The 15,447-nt window shown below is 43.2% G+C and overlaps 1 protein-coding gene across 2 annotated transcripts; it reads right to left on the bottom strand.

Annotated features, from left to right (window-relative positions):
- Positions 1 to 576: 576 nt before the first annotated feature.
- On the bottom strand, positions 577 to 14,596 carry NTPCR (nucleoside-triphosphatase, cancer-related). Of its 2 annotated transcripts, XM_054819353.1 has the most exons (5): positions 14,522 to 14,596; positions 10,851 to 11,013; positions 9,666 to 9,762; positions 6,953 to 7,162; positions 577 to 2,184 (listed from the first exon to the last, which is right to left on the bottom strand). In XM_054819353.1, exons 1-5 carry the CDS (start codon positions 14,553 to 14,555, stop codon positions 2,116 to 2,118), a joined length of 573 nt encoding a protein of 190 aa, XP_054675328.1. In that variant the 5' UTR covers positions 14,556 to 14,596; the 3' UTR covers positions 577 to 2,115. The 2 variants fall into 2 exon arrangements, with proteins under 2 accessions (XP_054675328.1, XP_054675330.1); XM_054819355.1 differs by lacking the exon at positions 6,953 to 7,162.
- Between the last annotated feature and the right edge of the window lie 851 nt (positions 14,597 to 15,447).

The raw sequence follows: 15,447 nt of genomic DNA, 5'->3' as shown, positions 1-15,447 counted from the left end.
AATCATTGAAAGAACTATTCTTTTGCAGCATATTTTACAGCTTAAGAGACTTAACATTGAAACAATAGAACATCCATAGAAGTTTCTGTTCAAAGTCTATGGCACATAGCCCTGAAAAAAGTTTATTTTGGTCCCAAGTCCTTCACCTCTAACAAAGTGTCTTGTCTGAGTAAGATGCCTGAAGTAATTAAGGGATTAGCGATACCTTCAGGGCACAGCCTTATTTTGCAAAAAGCAGCCAGGAGCTGTATGTTCTTAAAGGAGTGGGACTCTATGAGGAATTCTCTTTTTCCCCAATGTGATGAAAATGATACTACCATCCAAATAGGTTTAGATAGAACGGTAGTGTAATGGGGCAGTCAGGGAATAAGGCCATGGCATCCTTTAATGTCACGTGCACCTCCTACCATCTGTGGAGGGGCAATGTTTGTATGAGACCCTTGTTCTGAATATAAGAAAGAGAAAGGACATTCCCTCCATGCTCCCAGCTGTTTCCAGGGCACCTGCAAAAATGCCTGTCCCCATGCAGCCCCCTCCAACTTTAGGTGTCAATTTTACAAAAATAAATAACTAAAATGGTATTTGAAAATGCCTTTAAATAGTTTGCTCATTTTTACAGTTGTCGAACTGAACAGAAAAAAGTTAAGAAACAACTTTTTATAGCCAGAGATTACTATAAATTGTACAACAAACAAGTGTGCATCTGGGAGGGAATTCTCTTTTTCACAACATGCAAAACTGATTAAATGGTCGCACTTTTCCTGAACACGTTTGCACACCTCATAGGGAAACACATTGTCTGATACTCTCAAACACTTCTTATTCCACTATTAACCATTAAGCACGTGCAGAATTGAGTAAGGAAAAAACCCAGCCAAACGAAAGTATCAATGAATGTAACATTGTAAAACCCATATAGACAAACACAGTATTAAGTCTATCCTGACTTAAACTCTGCATGAAAAACTGTCCAGCTTTTTGGCTGGGATACGATGTCATCCTCAGTACAGAAGGAGGGGAGCTAGCTGGGGAGGAGGGATCGCTGCTCAGGGACAGGCTGGGCATCAGGTTCCGAGCAGCGAGCAAATTGCACTGTGTATCTTCACTTTGTATATTCTTTTATTAGTATTGTTATTTTCCTCTCCCTTTGCTGCTGTCCTTATCCCAACCCATGAGTTTTACCCTTCTCTTCCGATTCTCCTCCCCATCCCACCAAGGGGGGAGGAGTGAACAAGCAGCCACATGGTGCTTAGTTGCCAGATGGGGCTAAACCATAACAAAAACACAAGTCAAGATTTGAGTTAACTTCATGGACTTGAAGATTTATATATATATAATTTTTTAAGGGGAAAGCAGATTGCCATCTGAAACTTGAAAATAAACCCAAAATACAGTCCTCTTACCAATTACTCTCTGGGCCACTTAGGAGAGGGTAGAGATGGTTATTTTTCCTCCTGAAGAGGAAATCTGTAAATGTCACTTAGGACTACAGGAAATTTCCTTGAAATTCTAGATAACCTTCTTATACTGCAACTGGGGACAGGAAGAGAGCATCTGCTTTCTCCTTCTACCTCAGGAATTTTCAGCACCCATGCTGAAACACCCCGGGACACACCTAAGCGGGTTCACCAACAGCAAAGATAAAACCAGGCAGAGCACGTGTACATTTTGGGCATGGTTCTGTTCCGTCACACCAGGGCTAAGTTCCAGATACTGAATTGGTCTCTAGGCAGAACGGTCCACACCACACTCTGAAAGACTAAGATATCAAATAGATTTGACAGTTAATTGCTTTTACATGGTGTAACTAGGATCAGAGTCAGACCACCTCACTTTCAAATACCCAGATTGGAATTGGATGTTAGCTACGCATCTGTTCAATTTTTTGAATGGATCGGCTAGTGAACTGAATAAGCAAGAATCCTGCTAGCTCATTTTCACATTTCAGAGTTTTACCAGCTTCCTCTTGCTGTTAAGGTCATCTAGGATGACCTTTCCTCCTCCTCTTCAGTAAAGCCTGCAAGGACTAAAGCAGGAAGGACAGACTCTAAAACATCCGCAAAACATTGTAATGTTTTGTAAAAATGAAAGCTTTAGTGTTTACAGGCAAGGTCTTCATTTTCTGCAGGATTCCACAGCTGCCAAGATGTCTTGCAAAATGCTGTTTCTGTTTTCCTTACTAACCTAGAGAAAGAGAAATTAAAACTGATGTAATTTGATGAATAACCTCTATATCAGTGTTTACTTCAAGAACAAACAAAGCAGAAATTCAAATGCATTTCTTTCTCAGTGGAGGAATGTTGAGTGTCAAACACCTGCCTTCTGCTACTGAGAACACAGTAAGCTAAACCTACAAACCTGCATATGTAATTGAATATTCAGTGATCTTTTTGATTTAATTACCTACGGTATTTTGCAGTATCAGTATCATTCAGGGCTTGAGTAACTAACAAGATTCACTCGAAGAACCAGCATGTACTTTTGTCAGTTCTAGAAATCCTTTCAATTACCAAATGTAATTTTCCTACTATAAAGTGGAGTTCTTATGCTTTCAGTACTTGAAAGGGTTCTATTTATTAGGATGACAGACCTAGTAAAAAACATCTGCAATGAAAAAAATTAAAACAGGCTCAGCAGTGCAACTCTGTATTCTGAGAAACCTTAGCATTGCAGGATAGAAACACCTTGAAAAAGAAATAAGACTACTTGAGAGAGCTGGGGGGGCTTTTGTAGCACAGTGAGGTATGCCTTTGGTTGACTAGTCCATGGAAATGTTGGGCTTTAAGACCAGTACATTTGAAAATCCATATAGTCCAGTGTCCTGTCTTTTGCTGGCCCCATCTGCATTGCAGCACCTGCAAATTAGTGTAAACTGCCAAGCAAATGCTGTCACCTGCTAGTCAGCACAGCAGCAATGGAGCACAGAACTGGCGGGGGGGGGGGGAGGGGGGGTGGGGTGGTCTGTGTAAATTGCCCCTTCTTGATAGACTGGGTCCTGACACAGAGCCCAGTGACCCACAGTGCCACACATTACTATCTCAGCCAAAACCTGGGGAGATGGCTGGGGTGGTGAAAGGGTTAAGGGTAAGGGTTAAGGTGAAAGGGTTAACAAGCAATTGTGAAGTGTCAGCAACAGCCTCCTTTTAAAAAGTCAAGAAATTTTCCCCACTGTTCAGATTCCTGCAGAGAGGGCAGGAAGAAATCAGACAAATACAGATGAGCCAAAAAAGAAGGGCGTTCATATTTTTCACAAAGTTTGAGAACTGCTGTTTGACGAGGAAGGGGAGACATCACACTATGCATGGCATAAAACTCTCTACCAGCAAGGTTTCACTGCATTCCCTGTAGCTGCATTTAAGATCTGAGCACAAGGGTTTGTATCTCTTCCAGTACTGCAGTCAATACTGAACAGGAGAAAGTATTCTTATTATTTTTAAATAGGTGACAGGCCTACCTGAAGAATTTGGCCCTAGGAGCCTATGCTATTTACAGTCACAGACATCCTATCCAAATGCTGGAAACCAACACTGTAAAACCTAGAGACGGTGGTCTCACCTATGCCACTTGGATTCAAGAAAACAGAACAACATGGGACTGATGAAAAAGTGACATTAAAAAACAAGAAGGGGGAATGAAAGGGCAGATCTGCCTGAAAATGTTGCTGTTTTATTAAGTATCACTCCAAGCCTATTATAAGATAAACAGAAAAGCCCACAATAACAAAGAGAGCAAGACAACAAAGAATGGAATTGCTCTTCAGTAAGGCTATTGAGAGACCCCAAGGTAAACAAGGCACAAAGCATGGATGAGCCAAACTCTAAATCTCACAGCAAGCGTCCTGATATCCTGACTTTCAAAGGACCTTCTGAACATTTAATAGCTCTTCCCACTGTCTCACAGCCAACAGAAACAATACTACATTTTATCTATCCCTTTTCCATACCTACGTGCCAAAAGTCCAGTGAGAGCAGCAGAAAGAAAGTGCCAAATGCTGGGAAATTTTCACAACTGTTTTACAAAACCTGCTTGATAGATATCAGTCTCCTCGTAAGATGTGGAGACATTCTATGCAGGCAGCTTTCCCAGAGAGAACAAATCTCCCAGTAACTGTACTGAATGTACAAACAGATGGGTAGATTTTTAGACAGGGAGTTGAAAATAACTATAGATGCTGCTTATACTAAGCATTTAGGTAATGTGGAGGAAACTACCACCTAGACTCCAAGCAGGCAACAGTAGGGGACAAAAGCTTTCTGCCCCTAAGTGTTAAAGTACTGTCAAGGAAACCCCCTCTTGCACAGCCTGTTCAAATGGAACCTTTTCTTCTTCTGATCCATTTAACTATTTCTTTTCTTTCTTAAAAGGCATATGCAACCAAACTTCACTAAGGGGTTTCGTGGAAGCAAAATTAACAGATAGGAAAATGGGAGAAAGTGAGTATGTGCCAGCTGCTAAGGATAATCTGATCCTCTTTATGACACCATGTCTGCAAAGCTACACAGACCCAGGCAGTGCAAAAATAGCCTCTGTAGTTTCACCGGAAAGTTTAGTTTTCAGCAAAATGGAATTGGGCAACAATGGTAAAAATGTGTTAAATATCAGAGCTCCTATCGTGAAGTGCTCTAAACATAATAAATTAAACATTTAGGACCAAATCCTCAACTGCTTTTAGGGCATCTGGGCCCATTTACACCACCTGAATATGCTTTCAAGACAGAAGGGACTGTGAAACTCCAAACTGTCTCTACGCACTTAGCGTCAAACATCAGTATTGTCCTTGTGACATTAAGAGAAGGATGAGAAAACTCCACTGAGTTACTTGAATGCAGCCTAACTCTGTATTAAGTGACAAAGCAGGCAGGACTTTTTTGGAAGGTAGCCACCTACTTCTGCACACTTCCAGGCACCATAAAAGTTAGAAAGAAATTACCGATCACGAGCTATTTGGGCACTTCAGGTTCTCCTCATGCCACAGCCCTTGAAGAACATAGCTGGTGATCCAGTATTTACTTCAGCTAGTAACACCTCTGACTCCCCACGGGCAAGTTCTGGTTTTGCTCACGCACACATTTTAACTAGCTAGGAAAGAGCATGTAGTGTGTCATTGGAGCAAGCGAGACAGATGCTCTCCTGCACAAGACTTTGGCATAGCAGGTCTCTGCCACCTGGGAACTATTGCTGTCTGTCACACATTTCACACCCATGCTTTTGGCTAACGGATTCACCAGAGAACTCTATTTAAACAAAGAAACCTGCACATCTTAATCTCAGCAGCATAAACAGGATGGCTCTTTTTTTAGGGTTTTTATTTAGCAAAAGAAAACATTGCTCCATTGAAATTTACAGGAAAACTTTTGCTGGCTGTAGTCAGCACTTAAAAGAAAGATGTATTGGCAGACTGATACAGCTAACAACGGGGCTGAGTGGCATATGCTCTCAGAACATCACCTGATAAAAAGAGACAGCAGAAGCCTCAAAAGCTTCCTTAAAAAGCCAAATGCTGTTTTCTAGCACTCTGTTTCCTCCTCTGCGAGGACCAAATGCACACTATTGCCTTGCCGTGACTGCAGCCTAAGCAGCGCGTGACCGTTACTTTCAGTAAGGCATTCTCCATTCCCTATTCCCCGGTCCTACGATGGTAAAGCAAGTCACAAAATTCACGTTCACCTGCATCCCTGTTCAGTAGCCTGACAACTAACACACATCAGCTTGCCAATGGGAAACCTGGGGTTTTATATCTGAAAGGAATGGTAGGAGTTGAATGCTTATGTGATGAAAGGAATCTTCTCTTGTCTTTGCTCCTAGGATTGCTTTAACACTTAATTAAACAGGCATTTCATTTAAACAACATAAATTGAAGATGATGATGGGACCACCAACTAAAAGAAAGCTGGGGAACTTTCCTGAGCACTGCAGTTTTATTAATCTCACTTTGAAAAGGAAAAAAGATGGAGGCTTTGCCTTCTCTGCAATAATTAATATCATTCAGTACGAAGCTGTTGAGATAGTGTTCTTTCCTTCCTCATTCACTTGGATGAAAACAAAGTAAGCATTCTCACTGTGACATGCATCTGATAAAGAACAGGCTGCAACAGTATACTGCTCTACAGCATATTGCCCCTGTTAGTAAGCCAGGATGTGTAAGTCCCACTAACTGAATTTACAGTTTAGAGATGCACGGTTCAGTTTCAGATATATAGCTTTATTCTCTAAAACAAATAGTACACTGAGCAGAAAAATAAATCAGAGGAGTGCAGGCTGTGTTTAGCTTGTTTTTGTGAAGCATCCTGGACACTTACAGGTGTTCGGGAAGCCTCACGCATGTATTCCTGTGAACAGGCTATGTTTTGTTGTGGTAAGTTTTTGAGAACCTCCCTGTAACTGATCAGAAATGCACTTTGAGACCCTAATATTCTGAAAATTATGTCTGTAAAAATAACATAATGAATTCCAAAATTGGGTCACTGACTCCAGAGAAAGTACACTCCATTTACAAGTGTCTGTCTTCTAGAAATCATTTCTGCAAACTCCACTGCTGCCTTTTCTTTTTCCTTGAATATGATTACTGGTAATAGTTCTGCAAGTCAGTCTGGAAAAAAGAAATCTAAAAATCTGACTGTAATTTTAAAGATTTAACTCTTAGGAATAACGAATACTTATATAGCAATAATACTACAGCAAGAAAACCTTTTAAAACTACTATATCATTACTTCTACAGCCCCTCACAAGCAAAGCCAGCTGTGTGAGACTGCTACAATAAGTGCCAAATGTGATTTTTTTTTAATAAAGTGAACACCTGCCCATTAAGAATAAAATGGAAACTAAAAAACTTATTCCATACAAGCTACCCACAGCTATCAATTGGTAGTAACAATTAGTTTTTAAACAGAGCCAAACACAAACCAGCAACCTAGAACAGAAGGCTCTTTAAGGATATTTAATATTACTCACACTGAACACTTTAACATCTTTCCTACTTCTTATTTCTTCAACAAGATCCAGTGGCTTTCCCTTAGGTATTGGAATAGTTCCAAGAACCACGGTCCCTGAGCCAGTCAATGTTTGACGAACAGCTTGAATAAAAGCCTGGCTGAAGAGTTCCATTTTACCAATCTCATCTATGACACAAATTTTTTTCTCTGCATCACTGCCATGGTTTACCTGTAGAAAAGTGCATCAAGAGACTGTAAGCAACACACAATTTAAAACAAGCAAGAGAAATAATTTCTATGCTAATAAAAGAATTACCTCCAAAAGAAATCAATTCAATTGTAATACTGGGGAAAGCTTAAGAGTCAATACTGCTGCTGGTAACTGACAGACTTAATCTACCATTCCTATGTCAGCACAGATTTTTGGAAAGATGAAAATATATGTACAGCATAAATACCAACTACAATAGCCGTATCCCTTTTCCTTCAAAGCAGAATTCCCACAACGGTCCCATACAAGGTATCTGACAATTAAGAACTGTACTTTGCCCACTGGCAGCTCTCAATGAGTCTGAGGGACATCAATTTTTCAAAACTTCACTCTTCCCATCAAATTATGCACTTAGAACAGATTGATATCCACAGAACACAAGTATTAAAAAAGGACTTGCATTAAATCTACATTTGGAAGTTTTTCCTCTTGTAGCTGGGTCAAAGGAGGGTCAAAACTAGCATTTCTCTTAGAACAACTAGCTTTCTTCAGAGCTATCTGGATAACGACCAAGCTATTTCCAAGCCTCCCTCACCTCAGAACAGTCATCTCCCATTTCTTTGTCAAGATATAGCTTATTCTGTAGTCCTAGCCATCCCCCTTCATCGTAGGATAGGCACAGTACTGCAGACTGGTGTGAGCAGCAAGGAAGTCTAGGAGAGAACACGGGTGACTGCCACTGAGGGAAAGGCAACTCAGAAAGTAGAGGAACTATTCAACAGAAAAGCAAAGTGCACTGCCTACCCTCTCTTGGTAAAAGTAACCAAGAACTGTACTGTTATTTATAGAAGTGAGGAGGAAATCAACTCAAGTCAAAACATCACTGTAGATCCATGATTATATATATACACCAGTATCAGCCATATTATACGGAACCTATAAAAAAAACAAAGGAAAAAAATCGAAATGTTTTCCCTTGTGAAGGTTAAGTATTTGCTTCTGGGAAAGTGGAAGAACTGTATAACATGCATCCTAAAATCTTTTCAAGCTAAGTCCCTGCTGAGTAGCTGTTTTATCTAAAATCCTTTCATAGATCAGTGAGCTAAAAAGCCAATACTAGTCACTAGGTCACACATTGAGAGGCAAAGCATTTTGCTTTGAAAAAATCCTTCGTCCTGTCTGGTAAAGTTTCCAGAACCAGAGAGATTATCAATTGCAGGACCTACCCCTGTTCTTACTGGGGTGAATGAGACCCAAGCCTGAAGAGCTGAAGCTGTCCTCAAGACTAACTGGGCACATGCCCACTCCATGCTGGTCTCGGATCAAACCTGACTCTCCCACCCTCATCATTTATCTCTTCTTGTTTCAGTTCTATGATCTTCCTCACTTTCCTCCTCTCCCATTTTGTGCAGCCTACATGCGTGACCACATTCCCACAAAACTGATTAACAGCGCTTTCAATGAGAACAGAGTCATGCACTGTCCGACCCTGCTGGCCCCTTTTCTTCTCTTCACTCTCTCGTACTTGCAGAAAGCTGTATAACAACCAGAAAAATTCAACGCTACTAACACCCTTCTAGCAAGATCTCTCCTGGACTTCACATTAATGCAGCAGTAAAAGGATTCCAAGCACAGTGCTGGCTTAATGAAGTCTTTTTTATTAAACTATCCCTCTATTTACTAACATAGTAAATCAAGTTATAGTGAAATTAAACATATAAAAATAGTCTCATTTTATCCCTATTTCCTTTCTCCCTTGCCCCCAACGTCTTTGCTTCCCTACTCTCAGACTTTAATGTTCCTTGACAAAAACAAGGATCAGATCCTCAATCTCATTTTTGCTCCTTGCAGCTGTTTGGTTTTTTGTTCTTTTGAAGTTCATTAAGAAGTCCCTTCTTCCTTGGGCCCTTGAGCTTTGGCAGTGCAGAAAAATCACAATAGGATTTTTTTAGTAGTACAGTTCAGCAGCTGCTGCACACTGTTTGTGATATGTTATTGCCAAAATCAGATGTGTTCTTGTTTATTTTTGGAGAGGTGAAAGGTTGGAGTGAGAGAGAGGAAGAAGGAAAAAGGCAGTGAGAAGGACAGGAAAAAGACCATGTGGAAAGTCTTGCCCCAGTCAGAGCACTCTTTGTGCAGCAGGCTAAATCCCAAATTATCAGGCTGCTATTGACAGTTAAAACCTACCAGTCTGCAGGTACTTATACAGTGGTCATCAAAAACAACCACTGGATTCATGCTTCTACTGGAAGAAGATAGGAATCAGAGCAAGAGGGAAAAAATGGCTGTATAGAAGAAGAGCAGCAACAAAAGCCTTTTTCTTGGACCCACTGACTCCACCTAGTTCTGCATGGTAAGCCACTTGTACATTTTGTTTTCTTTCCAATATGCAAGACAGTGGCATAGGAAAAAAACATAGGCCATTTATTAATATCAAAACCTAGTGTTCTAGAAGGGCCTTCCAATGACACTGATTTATCATAAAGCATCCATTTTTCAGCAGCTTTCACAGAATACTCACATTTCTCAGCATAGGTAGAACCAACTGCTCAAATGAAACAAGGTCTACAACATACTGTCCGACCCGATATTCACGTCTTGAAGTAGAAGACTCAGAACTGAATTTGAAAAAAAAAAAAAGAGATACACAATTCCTTCTAAGTAATGAGTTTAGTGAGAATTCACTGCAGTCATTTCAAGTGGATTTATGAAAAGTTATCCTAGCAAGTCAAATTCCCTTAATTCTTCTGAGAAAAGGAAAGAAACTCTGTAAACCATCCATTAAGTCATATTGCAGGTGGCATATTTTCAGATAATAAATATACCATAAGCTACCTTTGCAACTACGTAAGCTCAAATTTCAACAGTGTACAGGACAATGGGATCTAAAAGCCAGCAGGTATATTTACACTGAAATCAAAATACATGCCTGCAGTTCAGATCTTTGAATTTGGTAATGTGACATTACAGACAGCATCACAGCAGTAGCCCAAATCTTAGTAGGGGCTACAAAACCCTTATTCTTGGAAAAATACTCAGTTTGCATGTGCTGCATCACACTGCCCTAGGTGAACCTCCTTTATTAGCAGTATGCAAATTATTTAGTCAGATCAACTATGTCTGAATGATGTGCTGACATCACATTTGGACCTACACTAAGTTTTGCACAAAGCATGAAAAACTAAGTCTAATGAATCAGGAGAGACTTTGAGTCCCCCTTAGTGGGTCTCTGAAACCCTCTTTTTCTTAAAATTCACATGCGGATTTTGTGCGCTAGTCAGTGCCTCTTTTCAACAATGTTATATGCAATTTCCCTTTTATTTTCCACTTCTGCCTCTGTAAATTAGCTGGTGGAAACAAAAAATCTTCCTCCCTGCCTACAATAAGCTACTTACTGTATCCCAAAGAGACTTGGCCTTACAATAAAAGGCTCAGCAGTGCTTCCTCTCTGTCTAGGATAAAATAGGCAGTAAGAGAAAACACCCTTCCCTAGCACATTTTCAGTATTTCACTATGCAATAGAGACACTGTCTACATACATACACGATACAGATATCAGCCAGGACATGAGAACCAAACAAAGAACCTGACCATGAAAGCCCTGTGTGTGCTGGAAATCACCTTCTGGAGGAGCATTTAACAGCCTGACAGACTGGAACAGAAGCATAAAACAGTAAGCCACTTACAGTTATTAAAAGCTCAGTACCTGACTCTAGATAAAGGTCCTCGTTTTCCAGACAAAGTGACAACATCAAATCCTGTTCTCCTGCCACCTTCTCTAACTTCCTCTGTGTAAAATCCATCAATGGGAATGCCTGAGGATTTTAGAGCTTGCGTGACTTTCTGGATCAAAGTAGTCTTTCCAACCCCTAAAAACAAAGAGGAAACAAAAAGCACACAGGATTAATCTTCTTATCCACTAAAATCCCATTTTTAAACACCACAGTAATGATTCAGTTCAGCAGGAACACTGATTACTTTCTAAGATTGCAAATTATTCTTTTTTAAATGGTAGAAAAGATCAGAAACGCCTTTTAAAGTTGTGTTGGGTTTGCGTGGCAAGGTTTTGGTAGCTGGGGGGCTACAGGGGTGGCTTCTGTGAGAAGCTGCTAGAAGCTCCCCCTGTGTCTGATAGAGCCAATGCCAGCCGGCTCTAAGACGGACCCGCCGCTGGCCAAGGCCAAGCCAGTCAGCGCCTCTGTGATAACATATTTAAGAAGAAGAAAAACACTTGGAGAGAGAGAGCTTTTGCAGCCGGAGAGAGGAGTGAGAAGATGTAAGAAACTCTGCAGACACCAAGGTCAGTGCAGATGGAGGGGGAGGAGGAGCTCCAGGCGCCGGAGCAGAGATCCCCCTGCAGCCCGTGGTGAAGACCATGGTGAAGCAGGCTGTCCCCCTGCAGCCCATGGAGGAAGGATGAGGGGGTGTAGAGATTCCACCTGCAGCCCGTGGAGGACCCCACGCTGGAGCAGGTGGAGGCACCTGAAGGAGGCTGTGGCCCCGTGGGAAGCCCACGCTGGAGCAAGTTCCAGGCCGGACCGGTGGACCCGTGAAGAGGGGAGCCCACGCCAGGGCAGGTTTGCTGGCAGGACTTGTGACCTTGTGGGGGACCCCACGCTGGAGCAGTTTGCTCCTGAAGGTCTGCACCCCGTGAGAGGGACTCCATGCTGGAGCAGGGGACCGATGAGAGGAGTCCTCCCCCTGAGGATGAAGAAGCGGCAGAAACACCGTGAGATGAACTGACCGTAACCCCCACTCCCCGTCCCCCTGTGCCGCTGAGGGGGGGAAGGTTGAAGCCGGGAGTGAAGGTGAGCCCGGGAAGATGGGAGGGGTGGGGGGAAGTGTTTTAAGAGTTGATGTTATTTTCTCATTCCTCTACTCTGTTTTGCCTAGTAATAAATTAGATGAATTCCCTCTCTAAGTTTGGTCTGTTTTGCTCGTGACGATAATTAGCGAGTGATCTCTCCCTGTCCTTATCTCGACCTACAAGCATTTCGTTATGCCTTTTCTCACCTGTCTAGTGAATGAGGGGAGTGAGAGAGCGGCTCTGGTGGGCACCTGGCCTTCAGCCAGGGTCAACCCACCACAAAAGTTCATCTTATAATGTTTTATTAGCCTTTAAGTATGTCTACAGTGAAGTCACAACAGAATGGTAAAAATATCCCAGGCTACCACTAAACTTGCGAACTTGTTAGCCTGCACGGGCAGGCCACAACCTACCTTGCCCCAAGGCAGGTAAATACAGGAGAGCCATACCGTTACACAACTGATACCCAAGCTAGCTGGAAGACTGACTGATGAATCTCACTTTCCACCATTGCTATTCACTACTTTAAGAACAGAGCTGAGTTCATCCCCCTGTTCAATCATAAGGTCAAAACTGACTGCTATTATCAGGACCCTAACTGGCAAAAAGGACACACTACTTCTACTGATGTCCTCAAAATGCGAAGCACTCGGTGCCCCTGACAGATCAGGTCCTACACAGCAAAGCATATTTCCAACAACAGAAACACACTTCCTATGGTAATTGAAGCAAGAGAGGTTTTGACTAGATACAGGGAAAAGCTTTCTTATCGTGAGGACTATCAAGCCCTCCAACAGGTTGCTCAGAAAGGCTGTACAGTCTTCACATTCTTCAAGGTTTTCAAGATCTGGATAAAGCATTAAGCAACCTTGTCTGGCCTCACAGCTGACCCTCCTTTATACCTCCTGAAGTTCCTTCTCACATGAATTAACCTGTGGTTCTATAATACATTTTCTTACCTTAAGAGAGATCCTTAAAACCTTCACCACCTGAGGTCTCCTAGCACAGTTTGATGTACTTTTTACTATGTGAATGTTGGCCATGTTCCAGACATCCTCTCAGTTCCCACAAAGGAGCTATTTCTTCTCCTTTGCCATTGTACAAGTATATCCCTTGACAATCTCCCTTTCAACTCAACTTTATTGCCTCTCACAAAATTTAGTGTTATCACTTCATTTTTAATCATTATTGTCAAAAAACCCCAGAAGATAGAAAACATCCTGCAGAATAAACCTTTAAATTCCTGGAAACAAGAAATATAGACCTAATGTGAGGTGCCTAAAGATGCCAACAGAAATAATTTCCACACACACATACCAAATTCCTCCTTTAGATTTTAAGCAGATTTAGGAACTACTTTCTCAACAGTCAATATCAATGGCAAAATATTCTGTGGCTTCAAGGGTACCTAGTCAACCTATTTAGCAAACTTTTAAAAATTGAAGCCGAAGGGACTCCTGGCATTTGTACAACAATAAAATGACAAATGTGGTGCCATCAATAACTACCTTTCTTTCCAGGGCCTTGTCTCTATAAGTGAATTTATACTAATTTGGCCAAGTAGTTTTGCTATCGCTGATTTGGTTACCTTCATTCAGTAAATTGCCAAAGAAAGCTAAAATGATTCAAACTAAGTTTAAGAAAGCTTAAATTTATACATTTAGCTAATCAAAACAGTACACTCAATTTCAGTTAAATGAGCACAGGCAAGACCTAAACAGGCTTAACCTCTGCATCTCCCAGAGGGCTGCCTTTACTCAGCGCATGGACAGACAGCAGTAGCATTTTAAATTAATTCCAACAAGATAGGTATCTGCAGAAGGTTCACAAAAAGGAGAATTTGGCCCACTGCTTTACTTCCAGACCACAAAAGAAAGCTTTGCAATCCCAGTAACTGGTTTATTTCTTTATCAACCTTACAGTTCCACCCTCACACTCTACACCACTCTACCTCCACCACAATCAGATTCCCCTACCATGATAAACTACTCCACCACTTCAATCAAGGCCTGCCCTTCTGGGATACCAATTATTACCTCTAACTGAACATTACTTAGGTTGGAAGTGCTAAATCACTAAAACTAAGTTACAGAAAAGATGAGCGCTCAGAAATTATTAATGGTTGCAGTTTAATTGAAGCAGGACTAGTTGTCCCAGAGTATTTCCCCCCCAACACTGAACTGCAGGGCCAGGGACAAAGCAGTAGCGTCTGGAAACGTACATGACATGGAACTGGACAGAGTATTAAAATGGACTTTCATTAGGAACAAATTAACGGGTGACGCCAGGGAGGGGAGCAGCTACAGGCCTGCACGCCGGCAGCCGAGGTTACCTCGCAGGCAGCTGCCGGGCCCGGCTGCAACAGGAGACACTCCCGGTGGTCCCTCACAGGCAGGGCCCGTGCTGGGGCCCGCCAGCAGGTGCCTTCCCCTGGCTCTAAGCGCTTCACAGCCCCGCCGGCCCCACACGGGGCGGCTGGCTAGGCCGAGCCGAGATAGGCCCCGGGGCAACCCCAGCAGCCACACCGCCTCCCCTCGCCCCGCTCCCCGGGCTCCTCCTGTCCCTGTTACCTGGGGGTCCCGTGAGGAAAACGTGCTTGGACATGGCGGGAGACCGCCGGCCGCGCCCCGCCCTCTTTCCCTTCCTTCTTTCCCCTCCCCTCGCTGCACCGCGCTGCGTCGCCCTCCTCGCTTCGCTTCGCTTCGCTTCGCTCCGCCCCTGCCCAGCAGCCCGCACAGCCTCCGCCTTGTCGCCCCAGGGCTGGGCTGACTGTGGCGCGGTGCTTCGCAGGCAGCCGCGGTAAAGCGGCGCGGAGCTCTGCTGCCGCTCCCTCTTATAGCGGCGCCACGGAGGGTGCCCGCCCCGAGGCTCTGTCCGGCGGTGCCTGACATGGTGTTGCTTGTGGCCTTGCATCGCAGTGGCCGGTCCCCAAAGGACAGCGCTCAGGCGGAGGTTGGCGTGCAAGCCCTGGCAGCTGCTGAGAGGAGCCCGGTCTCTCCCATGGAAGCCCCCGGGCGGGAATTACTCCAAAGCTGGCCCGGGCCGGGAGGCGGTGTCTGCCGGCGGGCCGGGCTCTGGGCGGGAGCCGCTGCGGCCACAGGGCTCGAGCGGTTGACGCCGAGGGACGGGCCCTTCCCGGGCTGTGGCTGTGGTATTTCCCAGAAGGTGGACGTTATTTAAGGTTAGGGGAGGGGAAAAACCAATTAATTTCCTAAATGTGGGTCAGCATTTTCTTTATCCAGTCAGCTTGACCTATTTAGTTTCTGAATATGTTAAGAAAGCTCTCCCTAGAGCTTTTTACCCGTTTCAGTAAACAATGTGCTCCAGGATACAGCAAACCAGTCAATTAAAAGACAAACGGGTTGTCTGATACCTCGATGCAGACAGCAAATGTAACAAGGGGGTTGTTACAAATCTGAGTGAATTGGGTCACAAATGAAAATGTTTGGCAGGTTTAACAAAGACACTGACAGACATCTGCCTGCATCCCAACACA

This window comes from Grus americana, chromosome 3 (assembly GCF_028858705.1).
Source record: "Grus americana isolate bGruAme1 chromosome 3, bGruAme1.mat, whole genome shotgun sequence".
Classification (NCBI taxonomy): Eukaryota; Metazoa; Chordata; class Aves; order Gruiformes; family Gruidae; genus Grus; species Grus americana.
This window is presented reverse-complemented; position numbering and strand designations above follow the sequence as displayed.

Bases quoted from the DNA above. Each gene is read 5' to 3' on its own strand.
- NTPCR (XM_054819353.1), bottom strand. From the start codon at position 14,555: ATGTCCAAGCACGTTTTCCTCACGGGACCCCCAG. The intron at 11,014-14,521 runs GTAACAGGGACA...CTTTGTTTTTAG, and splicing joins TTTCCTCACGGGACCCCCAG to GGGTTGGAAAGACTACTTTG. The intron at 7,163-9,665 runs GTGAGTATTCTG...ACTTTTCTACAG, and splicing joins TTCTACCTATGCTGAGAAAT to GTAAACCATGGCAGTGATGC.